Source organism: Cydia strobilella, chromosome 10 (assembly GCF_947568885.1).
Source record: "Cydia strobilella chromosome 10, ilCydStro3.1, whole genome shotgun sequence".
Lineage (NCBI taxonomy): Eukaryota > Metazoa > Arthropoda > Insecta > Lepidoptera > Tortricidae > Cydia > Cydia strobilella.
Genome location: NC_086050.1, coordinates 4,221,399 through 4,245,133, shown reverse-complemented (window position 1 = coordinate 4,245,133; position 23,735 = coordinate 4,221,399). Strand labels below are relative to the sequence as shown.

At 37.6% G+C, this 23,735-nt stretch overlaps 2 protein-coding genes, 1 long non-coding RNA gene and 1 other non-coding gene across 4 annotated transcripts; 2 read left to right on the top strand and 2 right to left on the bottom strand.

Annotated features, from left to right (window-relative positions):
* Positions 1-1,498: 1,498 nt before the first annotated feature.
* LOC134744705 (acylphosphatase-2-like) lies at positions 1,499-21,119 on the bottom strand. The gene is made up of 3 exons (XM_063678621.1): positions 20,912-21,119; positions 20,302-20,411; positions 1,499-1,617 (listed from the first exon to the last, which is right to left on the bottom strand). Exons 1-3 carry the CDS (start codon positions 21,047-21,049, stop codon positions 1,500-1,502), a joined length of 366 nt encoding a protein of 121 aa, XP_063534691.1. The 5' UTR covers positions 21,050-21,119; the 3' UTR covers position 1,499.
* On the top strand, positions 7,964-8,036 carry Trnay-aua (transfer RNA tyrosine (anticodon AUA)). The gene has a single exon. It is a non-coding gene; the product is annotated as a tRNA-Tyr (tRNA).
* On the bottom strand, positions 12,152-13,604 carry LOC134744749 (uncharacterized). Its single transcript, XR_010128112.1, has 3 exons — positions 13,038-13,604; positions 12,655-12,762; positions 12,152-12,279 (listed from the first exon to the last, which is right to left on the bottom strand). It is a non-coding gene; the product is annotated as an uncharacterized LOC134744749 (long non-coding RNA).
* Positions 21,120-21,535: 416 nt separating the features above from the next.
* LOC134744689 (succinate dehydrogenase cytochrome b560 subunit, mitochondrial-like) lies at positions 21,536-22,862 on the top strand. The gene is made up of 3 exons (XM_063678598.1): positions 21,536-21,612; positions 22,060-22,292; positions 22,539-22,862. The coding sequence occupies exons 1-3, from the start codon at positions 21,548-21,550 to the stop codon at positions 22,823-22,825; spliced, it is 585 nt and encodes a 194-aa protein (XP_063534668.1). The 5' UTR covers positions 21,536-21,547; the 3' UTR covers positions 22,826-22,862.
* The last annotated feature ends 873 nt before the right edge of the window (positions 22,863-23,735 follow it).

The window sequence follows — 23,735 nt, the reverse complement described above, 5'->3', positions numbered from 1 at the left end:
GCGATCCAACCGGCTGACTATTTTTTTAATTCATGATAGCATCTAAACGATCATCTGACAAAGTATCAGCCGGGAGGCGATGACTGACGATATTATGCTCCTGACCCGCGGTCTATAATGCGATGGATGCAAATGTTTGATATTGGCGTCACAAACCATACTAGTGCGATAGATGCAAATGTCAAATATTGGCGTCACAAGTCATACTAGTGCGACATATGCAAGAACAGAACAGAACAAAACAACTTGAGCATGAGCATAAACTCGTCACCAGCCTTTCTTGAATTCGTTCCAACCGAGTGTTCCGCGACGACCGCTACACTCACCACTTTTATTTTTATGTTGTAAAACTTTTATAGTATAGGTCAGGGGTCGGCAACCTTTTAGCAGCCAAGGGCCACATAGCAGTTAATGAAATTGAGGCGGGCCGCACTTTGCTAATATTTATGACTTTATCAGGTATTGTCGTTTGTCAAAATTACATACAAAATAGCCACAGGGAGGCTCGCGGGCCGCCTGTTGCCGACCCCTGCTATAGGTAATGAAACTTTTAAATAACGCTGACTCGCTGACGTTATGCGGCCACGTGAGATAATTGTTTAGGTAAGTACTATACGCTGCGTAATGGGATTCTGCGTGTGCTGAATTTTTTACTCATTACAGGAGTTTTTATGTGCGTCGTGGGAAATACGTTTCGGGTACAGTGCACCTTTATGAACGAGATGAAGGTTTTAATTTAACTATAAAACTCCCGTGAAACTCAAACATAGTATTAAAATGATATATTTTAAAACGGGTCACTCACTGACGTGACAATACACGGCGCGCCCTCGACCAGTGAAGACGTGTCGTTGCTCCGTGAAGAGGATCCTCGTAAATTGGAACATGTCGAGCTATTCGACTTAACAATACGTGAGTGACCCGTTTTAAAATAATTTTAATAAGAGACGAAGGTTGACGAAGGGCGGGCGTAATTGAACTTTAATAGAGGATCGTAACAAGTAATGGTAACGAACTGACGTGACAGACGTACGTAATAGTTATTTACGATACAAGTGCGAAAAAGAGGAAATTCGAAACGAGTGGCGATAAATTAAAACACGACCGAAGGGAGTGTTTTAAATCGACACGAGTTGCGAATTACCTATTCGCACGTGTATCGTACAACGTTTTACAGTACATATGGCAGTTTAAATTTTTGACATAGTTACGAAATGTGCTAATTTACGCACTAGTGCAGAAAAGTAGCACCATATGTACTGTAAAAGAAGTTTCTTCAAACAAAAGCGTTTATTAACAGGAAAATAAAAAGAATCTATGTTCTCAACAACGCCTTTTAATTGTCTATCATTGAAAACGGTACCTGTTGCTTGATAACAATACAAATACTGAACATATATAAATCATACATTTAGCAATTTATACACAAGGGATCACACGAGATTACATCGTTTTCCAGCAATGATACTCTAAATTTGTTTGTCTAATAAAATACCTTTTCAGTCCTTTCTGATGGTGAAGTTGTCGAACGTGTATTGGTCAATGTCCTGTGGGTTTCTGAACTCCGCTTTGTCAATTTGGCTGCTCGGGCTGCCGACGGTTTTCAACCAGTGCATCCTGTGAAAGAAATTGACGTTAGAAAGGTTTTGCGGCTTTGTATAATCGCCATCAGATATATCAGAGCGGCCGAGGTGCTCAAAATATCTGAACACGCACTCTAACGCCTTGACAATATAGGCGTGTTCAGATATTTGTGAGCACCTCGGGCGCTCCGATATATCTGATGGCGACTGTACAGTCACCTGCCAATGGGCGAATCAACTTTAAGATTGCACTTTTGGCGTCTCTGGCGTTACAAAAAATGTCTCTGGAGTTACCAAAATGACATTTCCAATTTAATATTTGTCTAAATTGCTTGTTTTAACGTGTAACATAAATAATATAAAAGTAATATGTTATTAATAAACGAAATTTTCGATTGAAGTTCATGTCGTGGGCAGAATAATGTCGGTCTAAAAGTTGATTAGCCCTAAGGCCAGGATTACACTTGTAAGTTTTACTTACGTAAGTAGGGACAAAGCTATTTGCTAGAATGAGATAACGATATTCATATCTCATTCTGTAGTATAGCTGTGTCCCTACCCTACTTACGTAAGTAAAACTTACAAGTGTAATCCTGGCCTAATATCTAGAGCAACAGAGCTCGCAATAGTAGATTGTGTCACAAGGAAGCAAAATTATATAATTTACAGCGTGGGCGTACATACATTGAATACTGAACGAAGCGAAGGATCTATAATTGAATCCCGAACGTAGTGATAGAATCCTGAGCCCAGTCCTCACTGGGCTCATCAATCAATTTAACAATTATCATCCCCAAGAATAAATTTAATATGCCCAAGGTGAAAATAATTTTGATACCATGTGAAACATATTGCTTTTCAAATCACCTATGAGGAAATGATTATGTTTCAAATTTACAAAATATAGTATGCAAAAAAGTCTAAAAATAGTGTCCTAGAACATAAAAGTGCCACTTTGATCCTTCCTAGCAGGGAAGAAAAAGCTCTTTTCCGAATAGGTGATGTGAAAAAATAATAGACGCTTTTATGGCGCTAAACATAACAATGTGTCATGTTCGTGCCCTTCGTTACAGTAAACAGTGAATACGGCAAGTTTTATTTCCAATGGCTTTTATGGGAGTTCTCTTTACTAAGGTTTATTCAGGGAGAGTTCTCATTCGGCGAAGTTGGTGGCAACTTGTTTTCATTTGGCTTGCAGTCAACTGTGTACTGTCCGCCGTACGTACCGTAAGTTCAATACGTAACTAGTTAGAAATAGAAAGCATCATTCTTATTCATTTTCTTTAGGGTTGCTCTCTCGTTTATAAAAATACTAGCTTTTGTCCGCAACTTCGTCTGCGTAGAGTTAGTAATTTGGGTAGCTTATTTTTTATCCAATCTGCTTTTTATCGATTTCCCAAACAAACTTCATCCCCTTTTTACCCCCTTAAAGAATGATTTCTGGGAAAACTAGCCTATGTCCTACCCCGGGACTCAAACTATCTCTATATCAAATTTCAACTAAATCGGTTCAGCGGTTTAAGTGTGAAGAGGTAACAACATCAGACAGACAGACGCACTTTCGCATTTATAATATTAGTATGGATTTAGCCTTAAAACTACATTTTTCACATCATACACCTAAAAGATGTTGAGTTAGTTTTGGGCCTTTTTTGGGAGATTTTGGATTATTATATTAATAATAATACATAGTTAGAAAGCTTTACGCACTAAATTTTATTTCATCCTAACAAATAAAAAATCCACAACAATAAAATCGCACCACATAGTTTCTGGTATAAATGTGGTTAAACCCAACGTCCGGAATAGATAGTCTATTCTATCCCAGTGGCATGCAATCTCGCAATACAGCAAAGTGCTGCTTTTCCTTCAGCGAAGCGAGGGTGTTGGTAGTAACTCGAGTCTTTTTGAGTCTAAATTTGAAGAATTCGACTCGTTGTTACGAGACTGCGCTAAAAAAACTTCCGAGTCGAGTCCTTTATCAAGTCTTCTTTAAGCCCAACTCAAAACGGCCTTAAATATAGAATACTCTCTTGAAGTCACCAATTAGAACGCCTATATACCTTTCCGTTGCTTGGTATTACCATAGACTCTACAATGAACTGGAAAGAACACACACCTAAGTAAATTGATGTCAAAGCTAAGCAGCGGGCTTAGCACGGTTATTGTCATATTGCGCGTGAAATGGTTATTATCATATTGCGCGTGATAGGACTGCTGTCTTCTAACGTTATCGTAAAAAACTGTCATTTTGCGAGCATGGTACCGGGCTACGATAACAATATCCCGTCGATAATGCAAGTAATCGACAATCTTTTTTTTTTCCTTTTCTTGATGGACTTGAGGGCGGTGTTGCCCGTAGCCAATGTCACGTAAAAGGGTAGGAACAAAGAAATGCTCTTAGAGCACGACGCTGTTCGGTGGTTGTTGTAGTTGTCTCGTAAAACCGATAGCTGGATTTTACGAGAAGCACGTGGACTACCGGCCGTTGACTCCAAAATGGTGGTTAAACACGCTTTGAGATTAATTCTCCATTCACTGCACACTACCACATTAGATTATTGTATAATAAAGCTATCGATATTACACTTTAAACAATATTAATGAGCAAAAAACAAAGGAATTAATCACGAGGCTACTATCAAGATGGCGTTAGAACCGGAAATCTCTAATCGACAATCATTCGTTAGTGACCACGATTGTCTATGCCTAGAGTTTTTGAAAGATCCATTCAATAGGTGGCCTTATTCAATTGTCGGACATGTGTCTGATGAAGTTTGAACGCGAATAGCTAGATTTATTATTACACTTCGAAATTATAGGCCATAACACACCATCGTACCGCACCGTGACCTTGGAGCAATTCTAGAGGGTCCTTTACGCTCATGCGCGAATCACGGCGCGAAGCCGCGAACGCGAGTGTGGAGTCTAGTTCGCTATTCAGCGAAATCGACTCCACATTCGCGTTCGCGGCTTCGCGCCGCGATTCGCGCACGAGTGTGGAGGGCCCTTAGGAATAGGGACACAAACAGTGTCCCATATTTCCATGTTTTTCTTTTTTTTTCATGGAAATATGGGACACTTGGCAACACTGGCGCACGTGTGCGGCAGTCTGTAAGGTAGGATCGCACCGTTTTGACGGTTCGGTGCGATAGTATGGAAGCCCACGCCAGTACTACCTATTCCTAGAACTGCACCAAGGTCATTGTGCGACGCCCCCATAAGTAAGAGCGAGAAAGAGATATCGCTTTCTCGCTCTTACTTATGGATGCGTCGCACAATGACCTTGGTGCGGTGCGACGGTGTGTTACGACCTGTAAAGGCAAATACGTCAAAACGGTGCGAACCTTACAGACTGCCGCACACGTGCGCCAGTGTTGCCAAGTGTCCCATATTTCCATGAAAAACATTCATTCATTCATACATGACTACGATAACAATATCACGTCGGTAATGAAAAAAGTTATCGACAATCATTCGAAAGTGACCACGATTATCTATGCCTAGAGTGTATGTCAATGGCTGGCCTTATTTAAATTTCGGACGTGTGTCGGACAAAGATTGAACACGAATAGTTAGTTTTATTACTACACTTCCAAATTGAAAAGAGTTTAAATGAGTGACAGTTGAGTGACAGCTTTATACAAATTGACTTGCATTATATAGTTTGTCAAAAGGGCCCTCCCCACTCATGCGCGAATCGCGGCGCGAAGCCGCGAACGCGAGTTTGGAGTCTAGTTCGCTAATCAGCGAAATCGAATCCACACTTGCGTTCGCGGCTTCGCGCCGCGTAGTCTGGAGCGGGCTAAACATGAATCTAGTATAACATGGATCGGTCATGAGGGGTGGGGCGAAATGACCGAACGGGATAGTCTTATGTATCTTTAAGTAGTAGTGACAGAGAGCAATATATTACTTTTTGTCTTTGTCATAGTTTCACTTTTCCACCGCTGCCACAACCGAAATTGTGGCAAACAAATAAGTACGTGACATGTCATGCTTCGTTGCTTGTTTAATTATTGTTGTTTTCTATGAAATTGTGCTTTCTCTTATAAAACATAGTGATGGTTAGCGTTTTGAATTGATAAAATAATGGTGAATTGTTCTGTAATTGGCTGTCATAGCCGCTCTGAGCAAAAATATGAGAACATAACCTTTCACACGTAAGTACGGTATTTTACACCTTCCTCTTAACGCAATATGTGAGAATAACATCGTAAAATTACGTGACACTCAAAGCAATGTAGAATCAAACGATTTCAATAAAAATATCACAATTATTTACGCAAATTAACAAAACATTATTTGTAAAATTATCCGCCCAAAGTACGTAGGTTGTTTGTGGTAATCTGTCAGCTACTCAGACGAGTCTGAAGTCAGCCGTTTTTAATCTTCTTCTTAATTTAGCTGCATAACAATCATGTTAGGGATACCAGATGAAGATATCATCATTTTATGGGTAATTTTGACTTAAGTTTTTCGTATTTCTAATTCTAAAAAATAAAATAAACAAATGTTGTGAAGATTAAATGTGGTGTACATTAATTGGTGTGAATAATGTGATTGTGATTTGTGATTTCATAAAATTTTAACTCATAATACATTTTATTTTACGTTTTATTTACTAAACATGTTTAGTTTTGTACCACCTGCGGGAATTATAGGAGGTATTTCATTGTTCATACGCCTAAATAGAACGGCCCATTGACATTTATTCAACAATTTTAATACCGTCAAACTTTGCCTCCAGGGTAATCGCCCCAACGTAATTTTTACCAATATGGTACCCCCACGTTTATGACGTCATCTATGTCTATCCCTTACGGGCGCACGCGGTAGCCCGCATCTATGTAATGCTACTCGTAGAGTCGTAGGTCTATGGGGCTAAAGGACCGTCTCATTTCAAACATAGACATTTCAAACAAGAGAGAGAATCATACTATCTTTGTCTTACACTAGTACTAGCACCCAAAAGAAAAGGATGAGTATAGTTTTTTTTGTTCTTATTTACTGATAAGATTTGCTTGACCAACTATAAGGCCCCATACGCACGAGAGCTTAAAAAGCGTTGCGTGTGGGACGCACCCATAAGTAAGAGCGAGAAAGCGATATCTCTTTCTATAAGCTCTCGTGCGAATGGGTGGGGCCTAACATGCACGGATAATTGTGTTCTCTCAACTTAAAGCACACTCGAGCGCGAATCGCGGCGCGAAGCCGCGAACGCAAGTTAATCTAAAGCGAAATCGACTCACGCTCGCGTTCGCGGCTTCGCACCGCGTAGTCTGTAGCGGGCTTAACGTTTTGACAATTGACAATATTGACATTGACAAGCACGCGTGCGCGTCTGAAGAAAATACTTCGAGCGCCATCTTGATAGTTAGCATCGTGATTAATTACTTTTTTTTTTGCTTATTAATATTGTTTAAAGTGTAATATCGATAGCTTATTATACAGTAAACTAATGTGGTAGTGTGCAGTGAATGGAGAATTAATTTTGAAGCGCGTTTAACCACCATCTTGGAGTCAACGGCCGGTAGTCCACGTGCTTCTTGTAAAGACTAGCTATCGATTTACAAGAGCTAACAAATCACCGTACACTGTCTTGTACAACCGTACAATTTTTGTCGTTTGTAAACCTCTCAATACCTTGATACTGGCGAAATAGTCCCACTGGGCTGAAGCCATAATTTTAAAAGAAGAAGAAGAAGAAGAAGACAACTGACTAGAAAAAAATATATACTGATTTGATGTGAAAACTAAAGAAAATGCCACCGATAATGTAAGTTTCTCTAAAGAACAATAATTTATTTATAGAAAAAGTTATAGTTCGTGTAGATTGTTTGACCAATAATCAATAACTGACTTTATCATGAATTTGTTTTTCAGTCGATGACGATGCTTAGGCGCAGAAGAAAATGCTAGCGAAATATATATATATACTCCCTGTTTAGACACGTGGAAAGAATGAGTGGAAAAAGGCTAACAAAGAGAGTGTATAAGGGAGAGGTAGAAACGGGAGTTGGGAAGGGGCAGACCTCGGCGGACTTTTTCTGATCAGATCGGGGAAATCCTGAAGAAAGACCAGGTAGAGCACCCTAAACCGGCGAGCGTGTATGAGGAACGTTATGAAAGTGAAGGTAGCGAAAGAGGTATGTCAGGATCGTAACAAGTGGAAATCCGTGGTCTCTGCCTACCCCTCCGGGAAATAGGCGTGATTATATGTATGTATGTAAGTTTGTTAAACTATCACTAACTGAACGTGAACTTCCAATATTACTTGGAACTCCGGTGGCCGTTTAAGAAGTGTAACACTCTTACGGTAGATATCGCTAGGGTCCCCTAGACCCATATAGTGGGAAGATTTGCTGACTATGGATGAGGTCTTGGTGGCTCAATTGGCAGAGCGCTGGAGTATAGATCCAGAGGCCGTGAGTTCAAGTCTCACCCAAGGCAGTAATTTTTCCACTTTTAAATTTATTCTAAGCTTAATAGCATCGATCGCAGACGTTTCTGCTTGTTAAAAACTACGTAATTATTCATACATTTACTCACACTATAGAAAAAGTGCATAAGGATTCTAACAAATATTAAAAACTTTGAAACCCGTCGACCTCACTCAAAACTTCAAAAACATTTTTTTCTTACCCTGTCTGTACCTATATTCTAGAACCTGGTTTTGTATGCAAGAATCCAAGTTTATTGACAAAAAAGACCACCACACTTTGTGCCATAAATTATGTAGGGCTCCGTGGCTCAGTTGGCAGAAGCGATTGGACCGATGTTCCAATGGTCGCAGGTGTGGTGTGTGTGTGTGTGTGTGTGTGTGTGTGTGTGTGTGTGTGTGTGTGTGTGTGTGTGCGTGCGTGCGTGCGTGCGTGCGTGCGTGCGTGCGTGCGTGCGTGCGTGCGTGCGTGCGTGCGTGCGTGCGTGCGTGCGTGCGTGCGTGCGTGCGTGCGTGCGTGCGTGCGTGCGTGCGTGCGTGCGTGCGTGCGTGCGTGCGTGCGTGCGTGCGTGCGTGCGTGCGTGCGTGCGTGCGTGCGTGCGTGCGTGCGTGCGTGCGTGCGTGCGTGCGTGCGTGCGTGCGTGCGTGCGTGTGTGTGTGTGTGTGTGTGTGTGTGTGTTAAGATCATTTCTTACAGGTAGATGTTGCTGAATACTGAGAAACAAAAAAATCCCCCTGACTTAAAAACGAGAGCTTTCTAAAAGTGACATTATTTTCTCATAATTTGCCAATGAACCGCCATACTAGCCTGCACCACTATACCTATACAACTCATGACCTCATCTAATCTATTTTGTTTCTGTTTCAGTCATAACATATTAGAGGACACTCAAATTATCGAGGACATGGAAGACTTATTTAGAAAAGGGATAGTCATAAAATTTAGCTATCGAACGAAAGAAGAAAAGTTCTTACATTCCGCCTGAAACAAACCTCTCAGCAAGTGGCATGTCCATGCATTTCGAATAGTCAATAGTCAGTGTTTATTTGTAAAACATATGTAGGTGAATCTATTACAGTGTAAAGGATTTTTTTTTACAAACTTAAGTTGCAACGTTGCAATGTATGTATCAAGTCCTGCAAGATAAATTAGACCACACTTCCCTGTATTCGATTGAGCTAAAACTTCACATACACTCTTTAAGTTGGGTGATAACATAATACATTATATGAGTTGGGTGATAACGCAATATTATGGTACAGTCAGCTGCAGAGAAAAGGCACCCCCTGCATACAAATTTAAATTTGCATGAACGTGGGGTACCTTTTCCCTGCAGTACCATCGAATATCTGATGATGGACGCAGGAAGTGGTCATATAGGAGGTCATAGAAGGAGATAAAATAACGCAACCTAATTTGTGTCTGGATTTGTTAGAATTGTCTTGATAAGTATTAGTGAGGGCTAACGCGTATGAATTCGCCGCTAGGGGCGCTAGTGTAGATGGTGGTCTTTTCCATAGTTCGAAATGTCAAATGTCACTTCAATGACTGACAGCTGTTCTTTAGTGTTTTGGACCACCATCAACAGAGGCGCCGGACTTCCGGTTCGAGCGCCATCTTGATAGTTAGCATCGTGATTAATTACTTTGTTTTTTGCTCATTAATATTGTTTAAAGTGTAATATCGATAGCTTATTATACAGTAAACTAATGTGGTAGTGTGCAGTAAATGGTTTAACCACCATCTTGGAGTCAACGGCCGGTAGTCCACGTGCTTCTTGTAAAGTCTAGCTATCGATTTACAAGAGCTAACAAATCACCGTACACTGTCTTGTACAACCGTACAATTTTTGTCGTTTTTAAACCTCTTAATACCTTGATACTGGCGAAATAGTCCCACTGGGCTGAAGCCATAATTTTAAAAGAAGAAGAAGAACAGAGGCGCCAACTGGTGAGCAAAAAAACGATAGTCCTCCTTGCCTGTTAAAAGAATCGGCAATAAAAACTTGTATCAAAAATATCAGTTTGAACAAAATCCTTATTTCATTTCATTTATTTAACATTAAAAGTCATGTGCATTACAGAAGATGTTAGTAAAATGTAGTCAGTACATTGACACCCGGGTAGGGCACATAATGTTAGTACTTATGAGGTACCTACAGAGGGCTAAAGTTTTTGTGCTCACCAGTTGGCGCCACTGTAGATGTAAATTCTTCTATGCTTATTTTTATAAAATCAATACGTTCTAATATACACAAAGGTATTTTAACGTCTAAATGTGCCATTTTTTCAACTTGTTTAATTTTGCATATATTTTAGTTGGCAGTTTTTATAAACCACTAACATTTATTGAGCTATATCATGTTTACCATGATTAATCAAAGACGAACAAACATTTACCACAATTATGAATAAGGAAGGAGTTAAGTAATTTCCCGATAAAAAAGCTTGAAGCTCCTAAAACTTCTTTGCATTGGACATTTTGAAAGACCTCCATCTACACTCGCGCCCCTAGCGGCGGAATTAAACGCGGTAGCCCTCATTACCTACACTAGAGCGGTACTGTCATAGTAAATCTTGTAACCACAGTAAATTCACTGCCATCTATCGACACACTTTAAAACTAAAAATGAAGATTTATAAAAATACGATAAAATGTATTTAAATATGGATAAATGAGTTTTTTTATTTGCATTAATTATTATTATGATTTTGACCCATGTTCTTTTACTGATATGCGTTAAAATTGTTTTAATGACAAACGAAACCGTCAACGCCATCTATACGACAGTAGGCCAAAGCTAGTAGCGCCCTCTGAACGAGAATCAAATTTTCTTGATTTTCGAAGCACTTTTTTTCCTTAGACTGTATTCATCTATTACGGAGTTATATCTATCTTTGTTACCTACTTATACTTATATTATAATCTATTGCTTGTACCAATTATAATGCCTGCATATCTAATTTAATTTAACATTTTTATAATATGTCAAGAAGCTAATAATTATAACAATAATTTGGAACCCTTTTCAAACTCAAACATATTTATTGCTCATAGTATTACAAATTACAAGAATACAGACCCTGTAAGGGCACAGCAATTTTGTTTTGCTGCAACGCACACAGCAATCCTACGGGTTTTTTTGTTTTGTTTTTATATTTTTCTTTTGTTTCTTTTATATGTGTGTATTGTGGCAAAAGAATAAATGATTTGTCTATCTATCTACATTTACTTAATAGGTTTGTGTAAATAAACTTCGTTTATTTTCTTGGCAATGGTTGTATTATTTACTCATTTATAATATTCTCTCCAGCAGCACAGAGCCGACAATCCGACATTGTTACATATCTGTATCAGAGTTTACATTAGTAAACATAGAAGACTGACAACGCCGCGAGAATTGTCATTGTTGTAAATGGAATTTAAGTTACTTATAGCAAAGACATAATTATGTAACTCCGTATAAGCAAGATAAATAGTATAAGGAAAAAATGTGCCTCGGAAAGCAAGAAAAAGTTATACTCGAATAGATGGCGCCACACCTTTAGCCTATACTCATCTCATCAAGGGGGGGCAATATTTCTCACTTATAAGAAACTAGTTATAAGAAACATGTACCGTTTGTGCCCAAATAAACATTAAAACATTATGTCCTGTCTTTGTTTGTAACATGTATTTTTCTTTGTAGTGCACAATAAAGAATTTTATTATTATTATTCCACCTACCCAGGGTCTCAGCCAGGTATAAGTAAATTTCTGTCTCATTTACAGAGGGTTCCATTTATAGAGATGAGACTTGAGGTTATTTCAGTTATAGAGGCTTGTTTTGTCTCAGCACTAACAGAGATAATTCAGTGCTAAAGTATCGGGACCGCGCTATGAGTCAGCTATAATAGAGGTACTAAGTACCTAACAGTGACAGATTTATTACGTATAAAGCTAAAATAAAAAATAGGAATAAGCGAAACCTATTCACCTATGTCGAGTCCATTAAAGTTGCGGGGAATGCTGTTTTGTATGAAGATTGTCCGTCTTGAATGTTTACTAGTCTCTACTTGTATAGAAACATAGGTAAATAGTTTAGGTAGGTATTCGTGTGATAGTAAAACATAGGCGACATAAGTATGTATTTATTAAGCTCGCTAGCAACTCGCAAGCGCACACTCTTAGTAACAGCCGGTTTTGTGCATGATGCTTAGGAAGTCCTTGAGGAGCGCCTTCCTTAATTTCTCCCTTGATCCAAGAGAAGTTTTCTGGAAGAAATAGAAGGAAATAAGTAAAAGTAGGTTCATGTGGCAGCAACGGAGGAAATATTTTCACATGAGAACAGTATATTTGCACCCAAGATATACTAACTAATCGCCGGGAACAATCATTTGTCTTTATGTCTGTAAACAAGGCGCAGATTAGATTAGAACTGGGTGCCTTATTTAAACCTAATATTGCATTCCCAGATTATGTATCTCAGAGGTACCTAACTATCAAATAATAGGTACCTATCTCATTGCACAATACAGCCACACTCATACTTATTCAAAAGAGTAAAAGTTACCTACTAAGACAGACCTAGTGGAGCGTTACAGTTTTTTTTATGTCTAGTACTTAATTCGGTACTCAAAAGAACCTACCTTCTATTTACAGCTATTACAAATTGCTTCAATAGCTACTGGCTCACAGTAGTCTGACCAATGGACTAGTTGCCATCAGCTAGCAGGTGTTATTACACCTGTTAGAACCTAAAACAAAAAAGTATCTACCTAGATGTAAGTTTTTCAAGTAGATTTTCCCCCTTAGGTTAGGATTTGAATGTTGAGGTAAAAAGTAGCTTAGTAATGTAACCTAACCTAGGTTAATAGCATAAGTAAGAGATTGTGCAACAGATATCTTATCATACTAACTTTTACATTTATAATGTGAGGTAGTATTTAAGAGTTTAGGAGCATTGTTATCGAGAGGTTTGTTTGACAGACATGTAAACTTTACGAGAAACACTGCAATTTTATAGCTTTACCTTTAGGTGTTTTAGTAATCCATCACCGTTTTGACTTTTGAGGCTCGGCGTTAAGTTCGGCACATAACTGTAAATATGCGAAATGCCCGAAATTCTTCGTCTGGCATATCAGACGGGTTGTAAGAGTGTCTTGATAAAGCTATGCACGAGATTTTTAGACGCTCTTTTTCTTTAACAGCATCCGCGAGTAGGAATAATAAAATTTGACTTTCCTGCAAAGAAAAAATTGACAATATATATATACAGCGGAACATTGTAACTAATAACTCAATATCATAGAAAAACTGATATTTACCCGTAATTTATACCTTAAAATTGGTTTATTCAATAATTTTGCTTTCACGACAAGGCTTATCGTCACCTAAGAAGCACGTAGATAGAATTAACGAAGTTGAACTGTCAAAATGGGACAATGTGTCAAATTATCAACGACGGCAACGACTATGTTATGCAAATTGTCGTCTGTCAAGCTCCTGTCATCTACCGCTGTCATTCTGTCATCTACCGCTGTCATTCTGTCATCTACCGCTGTCATTCTGTCGTCTACCGCTGTCATTCTGTCGTCTACCGCTGTCATTCTGTCATCTACCGCTGTCATTCTGTCATCTACCGCTGTCAGATGTGGATAACTATCACGATTTCGCCCTATCACGGCCTTGTCACGCTACCATGCTAAGCCCGCAGATTCACATTTGCACTTTACAAACTAAAAATATCTATTTTACTTGTGCGTACTATGCCTATGCGTATGCTTGGTTAAAATATGGCATAGTGATGTGAGGTAATAGTGTGGATTTAATACAACTATTTAGACTACAAATCGCTGCATTAGAATAATAGTTAATACGCCTCTAAGATCGATGGAAAGCTGTAAACAACTGCGACTTAGTTTTAGGTAATGTGGAAAGTTGGAAACAAAGTTTAGTATGCTTGTGAAAGTGTAAACATGACTTAAATATCAACAGGTCGAACAAATTTGGTTTTGACTAAATGCGTGATTTAAACCATAAAATTAGTTTAAAAAAGTTAAATTTAAAAAAGTTGAAACTATAACGCAATCCAGTTTTAATAGGCTTGAAAGCAAACATATAAATTTATTCCGGCCGTAATTCCCACTACGGCCAATTTGCATATCTCTGTCGGGTCCTGTATAGGCGTCTTTTTCGGTTTTTCAATGTCAACACCGTTCTGTGGGTAGACTAAATGCCCATTTACATTATACAACTTCCTTGCACATTCAAAAGAATGAGCCTTAAGGGCCAATTGCACCAATAATTGACAGATTTACTATTTATCTTGTTAGTTATTTTATTATATAAATTATTTTAAGAGCATGTTTTTGTACGCCGAAAGACAAAACAAAGTGATACCAAATTTATAATTTTATACACAACTGTAACAGTTTTACCTATGTTTTACAAATAAACACTGACTATTGACTATTGAAGTAATTTATTGACAGACCGATCAACGTTCAATCAGCAGTGAACTATGAAATTTGCCATTTTAAGAAGACGGAGACCTTAGTTTTGCGGGAAATGCCACCCAACACCCAATAGTGACCCCTTTAAACGAGTCCGTCAAAGCTAAGTCTGCACCAACTTTGATACCTATAACAAAGTGTGTAATCATTATAGACGTCATTTTTTCAAAGAAATTTGTCATTTGTGATTACATTCCCACACTTTGTCATTACAGATGCCATGCAGAGATTACAGAGCTAGCTTGGTCCGAATCTATAGTTATTTTAAAAAAACAACTGCGACTGAACCCTTTAGAAGTGCACTGCAATTGCAAAAACAATTTTATGAAATTCAACGTATGAAGTAAACCACGAGCCGCCATACGGGTCGAGGCAAATTAAACTATCAAATTTAAATCCACATTTTTATAAGCTTTTATTTAAATTTAACCACATACCTATATTTTTATTAAATCCTGCAAGTCAAATAATGGCTATGGGTTTATGTAAGTAGATAAACCCATACTTTTTAGGGCTCCGTAACCAAATTACTAAGACTCCGCTGTCCGTCCGTCTGTTTGTCTGTCCGTCTGTCACCAGGCTGTATCTCATGAACCGTGATAGCTAGACAGTTGAAATTTTCACAGATAATGTATTTCTGTTACCGCTACACGCTATGACAACAAATACTAAAAACATAAAAAACCGGCAAAGAGCGAGTCGGACTCGCGCACCGAGGGTTCCGTACTTTTTAGTATTTGTTGTTACAGCGGCAACAGAAATACAGCCTGGTGACAGACAGACGGACAGCGGAGTCTTAGTAATAGGGTCCCGTTTTTACCCTTTGGGTACGGAACCCTAATAAAATAAATATTTAAGTGGGGCTCCCATACAACAAACGTGTTTTTTTTTGCCGTTTTCTGCGTAATGGTACGGAACCCTTTGTGCGCGAATCCGACTCGCACTTGGCCGGTTTTTCTAAGTAGAAATAAAGGAAAAGTGAGTAATCTTACTGTCTCGGGCGAGACTCGAAGTCGCGACTGTGGGATACCAGCCCGCCGCTCAACCAAATGAGCAACCTAGACTTACCCGAATATGTGGTATTTTCTATAATAAGGAAAATGCCCCATATTTCCACCAAATCCTTCATATGCGCCTTAGGGAGGAGGGAGGATGCATTGATTGCATTGTGGCATCGTTTGCAGACTTTTAATTTAATTATCAGTTTATCAAATTTAAACTATAAGCTGTAGACCTAGATCCTCACCCTCATAGACCTGAGGGCTAGGCTAGATGACAATTAGCTCCATGCATGATTTTTTCTAAATTTTAGTAATCATAATTTATATCGTTCGAACACCGGAAAAAATAAAAATACTTTTGTAAACCTTCACATTATTTTATAAAAAAATATTTATAATGTTGAAAATTTCTTGAGCGGTTGAAACGCTCATAATTTTTGGCGCGAATTCGACAGAGCGTGATGACGTCACACGTTGGACGGTCCAACTGACGTTTGCTTCTAATGACACTTACTAATCTGTCTAAGAACTCGGACGAACAAATTGATGTTATATGCATAACAGAACATAATATGAAGCCAGGCGACGAAGACCAACTATCTATTACGAACTATAACTTAGCTACACTTTACTCAAGAGATAACAGAAATGGCGGATCGTGTATTCTAGTTAAAAATAATCATAAGTACGCAGTTTTACATGAAATTCTGTCTTCTTCCATTTCGAATGTCGTTGAATGTTCGGCTATAGAACTAACGGAACATCGTATTGTCATAATTTGCATATACAGAATTCCAAAATACGATAAATATACTATAAACATATTTTTTAACACATTAAACTATATTTTATCTAAGATATGTCTTAATGGTAATAAGAAAGTTGTTGTATGTGGCGATTTTAATATTGACATGCTCACAAAAACTACTCACTCTTTAGATTTTAGGAATTTAATAATGAGCTATAATCTTAAACAAGGGATATCAGAACCGACTCGGCTACAAAGTAATACTTGTATCGATAACATCCTACATAATATACGAGGTGGGAAAACCAAAGTTATTGATTTGGCGATCTCTGATCACTCAGCCCAGATTTTAAAATGTCCAGTCAAAAAAACCTATGTCTTACCATTCTGGTTTATAAGGAAAAGGGATTATAGTACAGAAAACGTTGCAAAATTTGTTGAATGTCTAGAAAACCTAAACTTCAATGACGTATACATGACTAATGACCCCAACGAAGCTTATAATCACTTTATGAATCATTTTCAGTTATTTTATAATCTTTGCTTTCCGTATGTCAGAATCAAGATATCAACAGCCAGAAAACCTAGGTGGATAACGAATGGAATAAGGAAATGCTGCAGGAAAAAAAGGGAATTACTTTGGAAATATAGATTATCGCCTAACACATGTAACAAAACTTATTTAAAAACGTATTCCAATAGACTTAAAAAAATTATACTACTTACCCAAAAATCACAGAATGACTACTACATTAAAAATTCTGTAAATAAATCCAAAGCTACTTGGAATGTCATAAAAAAATCAAAATCTCCTTGCTTAAGAGAGAACATTACACACATTCAGTGTGACGGTAGACGAATAAATGACACAAAAGACATTGCACAAAATTTCAATTCACATTTTGTAGATCACGTGACGCCAAATAATAATTTAGATCCAGTAACTATACCTAATAATAATACCTTGACATATACATATCCTAATTCTATTTTTATGAGACCCACTGACCCCCATGACATTTACACAATTATTAATTCTTTAAAAAACACGAATAGCACTGGCCACGATGGAGTATCTTGTAAAGTCGTAAAAAAAGTTGCTCATATAATATCACCACTTATTTGCTACATCACAAATCTATGCATTGAATACGGCAAATTCCCGGAAATGCTAAAGATTGCAGTAGTACGACCGCTTTTTAAAAAGGGTGACAAAGAATGTATGGACAATTATAGACCAATAGCACTTCTGTCAATTTTTTCCAAAATCATAGAAAAGGTTATTTATAATAGTCTATATCAATATTTTGAAACTTATAAATTGTTTGCAATAGAACAATATGGATTTCGGAAAAACAAGTCTATAAATATGGCGATTTACAGCTTACTACATGGAATTATGACTGACATGGATAAAAAGAAACCGGTTTGCGCTCTGTACATGGACATGTCAAAAGCGTTCGATTTTGTCGATCCCAATATCTTGTTAAATAAGTTATATAATTATGGCGTACGCGGCAATGTCAATGAACTTCTAAAATCGTATTTAACTGGACGTAGGCAGATAGTAACAATTAGCTCGTGTCATCTGATTTCAAAGAAATTAAATTTGGCGTGCCTCAAGGCAGTGTACTTGGCCCATTGCTTTTTATTATCTATATCAATGACTTGCCACTAGCTATAGATCACCCCATGGTCCTCTTTGCAGATGACTGTACAATTGTATTCTCAGATTCAGACCCACATGCATTACAAATTGACATAAACAAGACACTTGAAACAGTAATAGAATGGCTAAACAGAAACAATTTACGCATTAATTTGACTAAAACAAAAATTATGAATTTTAAACAAAGACTAGACAAATTGCTCGATCTAACTGTGACATATAAAGAGAACATTATTGATGCAACGGACATTACAAAATTTTTAGGATTAAGTGTAGACCATAAGTTGACGTGGAAAAATCAAATTGAAATTGTATGCAATAAGCTTAGCAGATTTTCTTATGCATTGTATAATCTAAGTAAAAGAGTCAACGAGTCTGCTTTACTGACTGCCTACCATGCATACGTAACATCAACACTGAGATATGGCGTCATGTTCTGGGGAAATTCCACTGATCGCGAGGCTGCTTTTAAGGCGCAAAAAAAATGTTTAAGATCAGTTTGTAGATTACAATTAATGGAAACCTGTAAACCACATTTCATTAGGTTCAATATACTAACCCTGCCATGTCTATACATTTTTGAAACTGCGGTTTACATTAAAAACAACATCGATCAATTTTCAATGTTTAAAAGTGCTCGCAGATGCGAAAAAATTTACATCCAATCCGTGAACTCGGCTTTGCTTGCTAAAAGTATCTTTGGGATGGCACCCAAAATATACAATAAGTTGCCAAAACATATTATTGCAATAGATAATGTAACTGAATTTAAGAAATGCCTGTATGACTTTTTGGTACAAAAAGCATACTATTCGATAATGGAATATTTACTCGACATATTTTGAATTTAAGTTGTTTTAGTTTTAAGTACACTCTTAGTTTATAATTCAATTAATTTAATTTTCAATTTAGTACACTCTTATTTTGTTTGACATTTAACATATTACTTTCGTTTGACATCTGTTATAATTAGTGCATGCTCCATCGCTTCTTGTTTATATTTGTATGCCAAATGGCAAAACATAGTGAAACATAAATTATTGTATAAGAACTATATTTAACCTATGTTTACAAATAAATAAATTTTGATTTTGATTTTGATTTTGTCGAACGCGTGACGTCACGTGACGTTTCGCGTCTTTTGCTCACTAGCTTTTCGCGGGCAAATTTTTGTACTTGTTTTTTATTATTCTAAGCAATTAAATGATAATTTAATGACGGAAATGCTGCTGTAACATGATATAACGGTAACAAACATCCGAATAAAAAATATTTCGTTCAAATATAAACTTCATGCATGAGGCTAATTGCCAATCGTTAGCGCCGTAGCGAACGAATCGGTAATGTCTCTCTCTCTTTCACGTAAGTGCGACATAGACATTAGCGTTTCGTTCGCTACGGCGCAAATGATTGGCATCTTGGCTAGGCCCTCAGAACTATACGCCACGCCATTTGGAAGTTTCCAAAAACTAAACAAAAAAAACCGGCCAAGTGCGAGTCGGACTCGCGCACCGAGGGTTCCGTACTTTTTAGTATTTGTTGTTGTAGCGGCAACAGAAATACATCATCTGTGAAAATTTCAACTGTCTAGCTATCATATTCATGAGATACAGCCTGGTGACAGACAGACAGACGGACAAACGGACAGCGGAGTCTTGGTAATAGGGTCCCGTTTTTACCCTTTGGGTACAAAACCCTAATTACATAATGTAATTATTGACCTGCTTACAGAATTTCACGAGAATGAGTTAAGAAATGCGACCTGTAGAACAGAACAGCTGACAACGGAAAGCCTATTACATTTCTATTAAACACATTCTTTCTCAGATGTTGAGAATATAAGTCTAGTGAAACTAACCGTGTACCATTCAACTGTTCTTCACTTCACCGGTACAATCAGTCAGTACAGGGCAGCATGGAACGAGCAGTTAAGGAGTAGTCAGTCCATGTTCTGAAAGAGGTTTTATGTGTTCGCTTCGACTCCGCGCACCCCTTATAAATGCGACTATTATGCCGTGAACGGAACTACTATTATAGGTAAAAAAATTGAGGCAATGCTTGTTAATTTTAATCAATTTTCTATGAATATTGTTTGTTAATTTTAATCGCAATTACTAATCAAATTACTAAGTATACTTTTTGTTAATTTTAATCGCAATTACTAAACAAATCTCTATGAATATTTTAAAGCTTAGAGAAAAGGGTGAATATTTATTCTTATTGGAAACAATGACAATATGTTTTTTAAAACTGACTACCAGTCTTATGTTACATGATAATTAAATAAAAGAGCCTATAAAATTTTAGTGAAGCCACAAAGATAATAAAAAAAATATATAGTGATTTTTTAATAATAAACTTACATAAAATCAACTTTATCCGGAGGTCCCTGCATGTGTCCGAGCACTGTTCCTTGGGAAGTATTCTTGCACCAACCTCGAAGCCCCAGTTTGTCTGCTTGCTCCTTTGTGTACTAATGAAACAAACCATAATTACGAAAGTCATTCTGTGCACATTATTGTTAACACCAAACAAGTTTTCTTTTTTCATTTTTCGTTTCAAGATGTAATTTATAAAGTGGTTAGTTTTTTTTCCAGAATCTGAAATCGTTAAACATGTCATTTTAAAATTTGGTCTTCTTTATACATATATTATACATAAAATGTTCAGTCTTTAAAATCCACTGTAAGGGGGAAATTTGTTAAAAACTCCCTATAAATAAATAAAGACCAAACCAAAAACATTGTTTTATTACGGCCTAGTGCATAATTTGAACGAGAAACTAATTATGAGTTTTATTGTAATTGGCCTATGAGCAGACTGAAGGCAAGTCTAAATCTATCTCATTCCATTGAAGGAAGTACCAATAAAATCCTAGATCCGTTCACACCAAATGAAAACCTGAGTAATAATGGTTATTTACTAGAATTTCTAAAATATATTCAGTAGAATTAATAAAATATGTTTTCTTACCTTTCGGAAAAATACTCCTTGAACCCGACCAAAAACTTCGAAATCCGACGATTTGAGGGCCATGGCCGCAGCTGCAGTTGTGCTATGAGATCTCAAAAGGCTCACAGCACTCGTTAAAAGCAACACACGAAGATACATTAAATAGCCAGATTCAGAACAGTTTCAGTGACTTTCAATATTAATTTTGAGCCGCGCGATTGGGATAAAAAGCCGCAAAACGGTAAAATCGAAACCATTTAATGTCACTTTATGACTGTAGTGTCACTGTCAGACTGTCATGTCAAAAATTCAAAATCTCAGAAGCGTGTACGTTCGGAAAGCATCCGTAAAATGTTTTTGTAAATATAGTTGGTCAAGCAAATCTTGTCAGTATAAAAACACGGCAAATTTAAAAAATGTAGGCGCGAAGGGATCGTCCCATAGAAAATTCTAATTTCGCGCCTTTTTCTACTGACAAGATTTGCTTGACCAATTATAAAAATAAATCACAGTAAAAAATGAAAAAGATGCCGTATGTATTTAAAAAAAAGTTTTGACAGGTGTCGCACATCAGTCAGATCATTTTTGCATTTATTGTAGTTATTTATAATATAAACTTTATTATATTATAATCTAGTATTTCATACCTACTCCGAAATGTTTTGTAAACCTATGAACTTCATGAAAATTGAAAGTTTAATGCGGCACACTTTAAGAAAGAGGTATGTTTATACTATGCATTAATTTAACCCTTAGAACGCCGAGAACCGAAACCGCCGGAAACCGCAGCACTTCAAGAAACGACAACCCAGAACAGAATGTCTGGCGCACCCGATCAAGGAGATCCGACCCCAAGTAGATGGGACAAGGCAAAGAAAAAGAAGAAGGAGAACGCCGAGAACCCTTGAAGGCACCTTCAGTTATCGTGCCTTCTATTTACTCGTTTGATAATGTTATGTATCATTCCAAGTCCTACTTCCAGCATATTCTTTTATTGATTTCGTTGCGTTGTTTTAATAAATCGCAACAATCTGGAGTACCTATACTATGTATATATTTTGTGTTAATGATGTTGGCATGTGTGTGCATTTTTATCTGAATTTTATATAGAAAGACTTTCCTCAAATTCTCAATAATGTCAAAAATCCAAACTATAAAATATTTTTCAGCATTTCCTACCAATATGAACCTATCTGCAGTACGAAAGCGCCTTTCATGCTACTGAAAGCAATCCACACAAGTCAAGTGGGCTGCCGAGATTACGCGTACAAGCCTTACCAGGCGCCGTGTCACGACGACCACGACCACAAGAATATGCGGCTCAACAGGCCCATGTCACCACATTTGACCATTTATGCGCCGACCTTGCCTGCTATGACTTCAATATCGCAACGTATAACTGGTACCTAGTAGAGCTTATTTAACTTTGCTTAAAATATAGATGAAGTAGTCTCATTATTTTTAGACCTACGTACAAGGTCGGATCTAGGGTAGAGCGAGTGAAGCGGCCGCTCTAGGCGCCGGATGGCAAGGGGGGCGCCAAAATGGCAAATGAGAAAAAAAGGGTAAAAAGCGGGGTTGGATCTCCTTGCAGCAAGACCAAAAGCACCGTATACAAGCTTTAGATTAGATTTTGGTTTGATTTCAGGTGCAATCGTATCGTTTTACACCATAATACTGTCTGGTGGTGCACTGTTCCTGTCCAATGGTATCGACAGCATCGTATCGATGATACAAAGCCTGAACTTAAACAGCTTTTTCATATTTATTCTTAAGATTTTTGTAGGTCTGCCGTTCGCTTACCATTATTTCTGTGGCATTCGTTTTTGTTTGTTTAACATGGGCAAGTTTATGGATAAAGCATCGGTGTACAAGTCTGCACATCAGGCCATTATAGCTGGAGGCGTATTGGCGGTGTTGTTTGCTTTGCGCTAACTTGTATTCAGACATGTTAACTTACTAAAAGAATTACGTGTTAAGCTTATCTCAGTAAGTCTACAGGATGCAACTATGCACCTACCGTGGAAAAGGAAAATCTAAATTTCGATATCTGCCTCGCGAATATGGAAGAGGATGAATCCTCTGGATCGTCATCGAAATAACGGTTGCTACATAGCTCTCTCTCACGCATAACTGCATCCCGTAAACTTGTCGAGTTTGACTCAACATCCTGGCAGTCTAGCATGAGTTGCGTTCTCGTGCGCGAGTCCATACTTGAAGTCGCGCTAGATGCATAAAGTCGAAGTCGAGTGCGAGAACACAACTCATGCTAGCAGGTCATAGGGTAACCGAGAAAATCGCGAAATAGCGGTTTTTTTTTTATGTTGGCGGTAGGCCCTCTGGTCGCATCTAACACGTTCTCTGTCGATATCCACTGAATTTCTCTGGAGTCCAATAGATACATTTATACGGCTTAGGTCTGGCACAGTTACTTTGTGAGTAGAAAAAGCCGGCAAATTTCAAAAATGTAGGCGCGAAGGGTTGATCTTCTATAGGAAATTTAAATTTCGCGCCTTTTTAGGGTTCCGTAGCCAAATGGCAAAAAACGGAACCCTTATAGATTCGTCATGTCTGTCTGTCTGTCTGTCCGTCCGTATGTCACAGCCACTTTTCTCTGAAACTATAAGAACTATACTGTTGAAACTTGGTAAGAAGATGTATTCTGTGAACCGCATTAAGATTTTCACACAAAAATAAAAATAAACAATACATTTTTGGGGGCTCCCCATACTTGGAACTGAAACAAACATTTTTTTTTCATCAAATCCATACGTGTGGGGTATCTATGGATAGGTCTTCAAAAATGATATTGAGGTTTCTAATATCATTTTTTTTTCTAAACTAA

What these genes read in the sequence shown, in the direction of transcription:
- LOC134744705 (XM_063678621.1), bottom strand. Translation starts at nt 21,049, where the DNA reads ATGTATCTTCGTGTGTTGCTTTTAACGAGTGCTGTGAGCCTTTTGAGA. An exon ending in AAGGAGTATTTTTCCGAAAG is followed by an intron (nt 20,412 to 20,911) that starts GTAAGAAAACAT and finishes TTGTTTCATTAG; the next exon opens with TACACAAAGGAGCAAGCAGA. An exon ending in CCGGATAAAGTTGATTTTAT is followed by an intron (nt 1,618 to 20,301) that starts GTAAGTTTATTA and finishes TTTCTTTCACAG; the next exon opens with GATGCACTGGTTGAAAACCG.
- LOC134744689 (XM_063678598.1), top strand. Translation starts at nt 21,548, where the DNA reads ATGTTTTGTAAACCTATGAACTTCATGAAAATTGAAAGTTTAATGCGG. An exon ending in CGGCACACTTTAAGAAAGAG is followed by an intron (nt 21,613 to 22,059) that starts GTATGTTTATAC and finishes AATATTTTTCAG; the next exon opens with CATTTCCTACCAATATGAAC. An exon ending in AATATCGCAACGTATAACTG is followed by an intron (nt 22,293 to 22,538) that starts GTACCTAGTAGA and finishes GTTTGATTTCAG; the next exon opens with GTGCAATCGTATCGTTTTAC.